The sequence below is a fragment of the Macrobrachium nipponense genome, chromosome 2 (genome assembly GCF_015104395.2).
Source record: "Macrobrachium nipponense isolate FS-2020 chromosome 2, ASM1510439v2, whole genome shotgun sequence".
NCBI classification, from domain to species: Eukaryota; Metazoa; Arthropoda; class Malacostraca; order Decapoda; family Palaemonidae; genus Macrobrachium; species Macrobrachium nipponense.
Genome location: NC_087201.1, coordinates 128,472,799 through 128,477,798, shown reverse-complemented (window position 1 = coordinate 128,477,798; position 5,000 = coordinate 128,472,799). Strand labels below are relative to the sequence as shown.

Genomic DNA, 5,000 nt, shown 5'->3' with positions numbered 1-5,000 from the left:
TTCTAATCAAACGACCCTATACGGATCGTCTAATTCCATTTTCCATCACATGTATAGGCAATTCAACTGTACATCACCCACTCTTTCCTTTCATTTCCATTCGACATCCCCAACTTCCTTTTATATAGGAGAATATGCTTAACAATCCCTTCGTATATTTTAATCCTGGCCTCCAAGGGTGCTACATGCTTCATCTCATTCTTTTGCTCACATTGTACTATGTTTATTCCCAAATTCCTATACGAATCCATGGCTTCCATTCTTTGACTAACCTTATTCATATCCATTGCTCCATCTTAATGGTAATTATTCACAGCCATAACCCTTCTCGTTCACATTTACAATCGACTACATAATTTACAGTTGTATTTAAATTTTCTTTTGTTGCAGTTTCTCTTCACTATCCCCAGTTACTAATGTATCGTCTGTAAATATCCCCAGTTTCATATGCCATTCGTGATTATCCTCTTATACAACAAAGTTTTATTTACGGCTTCTTTCTTTTCTCTGACTTCTTGCATCACTCCATCCATAAAGATAACACGCAGCCATAAAGACATAACCCATCCTTGCCTCAGACTCTCACTCTCTCCTACAAACTCTGACATATTCATGACTTCCATCAAAAAACTTTTTATCAGATTTAGCAACTCATCTTCGTTACATCTCTATACCTATTAGAATATAGAAAGTTACTGTAAGAATGCCACGGGTTAATAGGGGATCATTGGACTGCAGTTGTTTGAATATAAACATGCAGGTGGCATGCTGAACTGATGAGAAGAATAAATTTCAACACTGTAAGTAAACAAAGTAAACTTGGCACCAAGGATTAGGTGCCATTAGTGGCTACCCTTCCTTGGTATTTGCTGGACCCAACCTGATTTTACTGAGTGAAAAACCGATGGTGTTGTTATACATAATATGTATATAATATATATATATATATATATATATATATATATATATATATATATATATATAAATAATATGGTTCATTGATTGGGATACTTGGTTCACTAGTGAAAGGAGCTGCGTGTTGGTTCCTTACAGACAGCGAATTGATATCATTGCATGGATTTAAAAGTTATCTTGCCTTCATTGTTGTATGACGCATTCTGTAAATTTCGTTTTTGATAGTTAAGAATATCGCTGTGGGTGGGGGTTAAGAGTTACAGAAAGACAACGGGTTGTCAATCCCATGTCGAAATCCTAAGGACGACATATTGTCACAAAGAGAAAATGGCGCATAAGTTTTATACATGCACACGTAGTACACACACACATTTATGTATATATACATATAGTATGCATATGTATATATTGAGTAGAAATTATGTATGTATGTACGTATGTACAAATCATATCGCCCTCCAGAGAGGGCACATCCTCCCGGTTTTCTAAGCTCTACAATCATATGTAGGTATGGTCTCCATGACTCGCTGCTTAATGACCACAGCTCACATGTGAAATACCAGAGTTTAGTACCACAATGAAAAGAAACATCTGTGGCTATCTTTCCTGAAAAGCATAAGTATTACGGATGATTACAACAACGCATTTCGTACTAGCAGTTAGTAGAGTGTAGTGGGTCGCCTTTTGAATAGGTAAGAGTGTGATGGTGTTCCTTACCACATCCCAAAAACGAGATATATATATATATATATATATATATATATATATATATATATATATATATATATATACACATATATGTGTGAGCGTGTGTCTATGTGTTTATCCATATACGCATATTCACATATGAAAGGTCTGCAGCAAGTTATCTAAATGTGCTGACAACCCTCTTCTTCGAAACTGAGAGAGAGAGAGAGAGAGAGAGAGAGAGAGAGAGAGAGAAGCGAGAGAGAGAGAGAGAGAGAGAGAGAGAGAGAGAGAGAGAGAAATTTGATTGCTTTTGTCGCTTTTTTAATCAATTACTTCCTTATGACTCGTAAAACGAACAAACTTATAATTAGCCTTTTTTTGTCATTTTGAAAGATTAGAACGAGTAATCTAAATATTTTCAAAGATTCGTGGGATAATGTGTCCAGCCTTTGGATCCTAGATACGAATTGACTGTAAATTAATACGAGATGATAATAATATTATTGACAACAATAAGAGTAGTAGAGACTATGACAAATGAATTACCATCAATTTTCAAATAAGTAACAATTAAATTGATTTTATTCGAAATGTCTACCTCTTGAACTTTCTAGATGTCCCTGAACACTTACTTTATTCAGACTGACGATGAATGTCAGTGACAGAAAATGGGAAGGATAAAAGAAGCTTTGATATTCGGTATGTGCACAAGCAGATATACTTTAGCTGAAAAAAGTAATATAAACGATGAGAAAATAAAGTTTTAGCAACTACTGAATTATCTGGTACGAGGCTAGTTTTATCCAACGAAACAAAATCAGGCGATAAGGGCAAGGGAGGAGCAAGGGACATAAGAAAAAAAGTGACGTATGGAGCTCTCGTAAACGTATATAAGAGGCGGCATTTCAGAAAGCATGCCACTAGCAACTCATTCACCGAGGTCGCCTTTTTCACAAGCCACCATGAAGGTTAGTCTAATGTGATAATTAATTACATAGTTCATATTTCCTAAGTAATGCAGACATTTTTATTCAGCTTTCACTCATTCATATTAACTATATGCTATGTTACACTTGACAGATTACGACTTTTTTTAATTCAGTTACTTAAAAAATTCTGCAAAATTCAGATAATCATCTGACATTTCATTATCTCACCCTTACACTTTATTATTATAATTACACTTATTACTACCATTCGCGGAATAGAGAACAGAGTAATAATTCTTCAGCGTAGTATTTAAAAAATATATGCATCTAAAGTCGATGTTTCGCATAAAAACGGGTTCCGAAACATGCGTATCTCTCCTTATTTCGTCCTACGAAATCACCTTTTTCCATAAGACCAATAATATATGTAGCGCTGGTATGTATTTATTACCTGGTAAAGAGTGTTTATATTTTTCTTATGCAAAGCAATGAAACTTTGTCGTGTAAATGGAGAAGTTTAAATAGTAGAAAATAACAAGTAATCAAGATTTCCAATGAAACTATTAGCTTTGTGGCAGCATTCCGAGGAAACGAATGATTATCGTTGCCATTTCCATAATTTGCCCGCACAAGAAGGACAGAATCTTGGTGACTGCTCAATCCAATTGAATTGATGATGAATGACTAGATCCCTTGATTACGAGGCATTTTTTCGAGAAGTTATTTCACCATAGAGATCTGGAATGAGGATTATATTAATCTTATTTATAAAGCTCTTGAAGAGCTCCTCCAGCAACCCCCACTCCCAAAAAAACTTTTTTCATTTTAGTGGCGCTTTTAAAATGCTGACAATTTTTTTACGAGACTTTGACTACTTTCTAACTTTTGTATTGTATTCATTAAATGTTTAAATGGATGGACTTATCATTGATATAAATAAATAAATCTGTATTTCATAAATCGATGACTCAAGATCTTTGATAAGTAACATTATTATCAGGCATTATAGACAATTATTTACTTCTAAATTATATTAACTTTATTTTGCCTGTATGAATTTCGTTGTTGTAACTATTTCTTTTATAATTAGCTACATCATGTTAGTTTAATAGCTTCTGAGATTTTTGACCCCGTCCGTTTTTTTTTCTTAATTTCAAAACTTTTCAGAGAACGACAAGATTAGCATTAATTTTTATTCTAACTAATTCAGAAGCAAGCAGTTGAGTAACTCATGGTACTACTAGAATCCCACGTGTACTAGTGTTGTGCATGAAAATAATTATAAAAATATTACAATATGCAGTGGGTTCAAAGATGTTGTCCTCATTTTTTATTGGAATCCTTGTGCTTATACAGTATCAATAAATGATTGCATACATAGGTATATGTAGTTACATTTTTACAGACTACCATATGACCGAATTATTCTCTGATGTTCCGAGAATACAGGACATTTTGACGATAACAATGATTTATACATTAACGAACGATTTTTTTTGTTTTTATTTGTTCATGACTATCCATTTCTTTACAGGAAGTACAGGTGCTGTTCATCTTCTTCCTGGCAATTTCTGCGCTAGCAAAGCCAAATGAAGAGCCGTCTCGTCTGACAAGAAGTCTGGATGAGGATCTCAACCTCAGGTTCAAGAGAGGGTATGGCGCTCCTGCTAGACCAGTCAAACCCGCTTTAGGTGAGCATGGCATTGGTGGCGGTATAGTCGCAGGTGGTGGTATAGTCCCAGGTGGTGGTATAGCTCCAGGTGTGGGCTTGAAACCTGGTCTCTCAGGAATAGGTCATGGCGGAGTTTCTGGAGGTATACATCCAGTTCCTGTAGGTCATGAAGGAATTTCTGGAGGCATCGGCCCAGTAAATGGAGGAATTCTAGAAGCTATAAGCCCAGGCCATGGGATAGACCCGGGACATGGAATCGCTGGTGGCGGGATACTACCAGGACATGGTGGGATAGGCTTAGGACCAGGAGCAGTTGGCTCCTCGGCGACCTGTCGATATTGGTGCAAAACCCCCGAAAATCAAGCTTACTGTTGCGAAGGTAATAATGAACTTCCAACGCTGCCATTTGTGAAGCCCGGGGTATGCCCTCCTGTAAGACCTCAATGCCCTCCTGTGAGGAACTTCGGACCACCAGAACCTTGTTCGAATGACAGCAAATGTGCCGGAGTCGACAAATGCTGTTATGACAGATGTCTCGAACAACACGTGTGCAAACCACCACAACATTCGGCTGGACCCTCCTATGGTCGATAAGGACCTATGGCTAACTCCATGATTTTCTCATGATTCTATTCCTTTGACCCATCTACCGCAATAGGCAAGAGAAAATATTGTGGTAGATGCGTATCGAAATTCACTAACTTGTTCTTGTGCTAGTTGCCTGTAGATGGGTATTTACACAACTACATCCACAGGAAATTATATGTATATACATATATATATAATATATATAT

The 5,000-nt window shown here is 36.4% G+C and overlaps 2 protein-coding genes across 5 annotated transcripts in view; one reads left to right on the top strand and one right to left on the bottom strand.

Annotated features, from left to right (window-relative positions):
* LOC135220981 (uncharacterized) overlaps positions 1-5,000 on the bottom strand; it is a 452,378-nt gene that overhangs the window by 10,838 nt on the left and 436,540 nt on the right. The window lies entirely within an intron of this gene.
* The window catches only part of LOC135220980 (elastin-like), a 2,962-nt gene continuing 461 nt past the window's right edge, over positions 2,500-5,000 (top strand). The window contains exons 1-2 of the mRNA XM_064258674.1: positions 2,500-2,573; positions 4,069-5,000. The exon at positions 4,069-5,000 is cut by the window's right edge and continues 461 nt beyond it. Of these exons, the coding sequence (XP_064114744.1) occupies positions 2,520-2,573; positions 4,069-4,800 (786 nt within the window). The 5' untranslated portion in view covers positions 2,500-2,519 and the 3' untranslated portion in view covers positions 4,801-5,000. The remainder of the gene's footprint in view (positions 2,574-4,068) is intronic.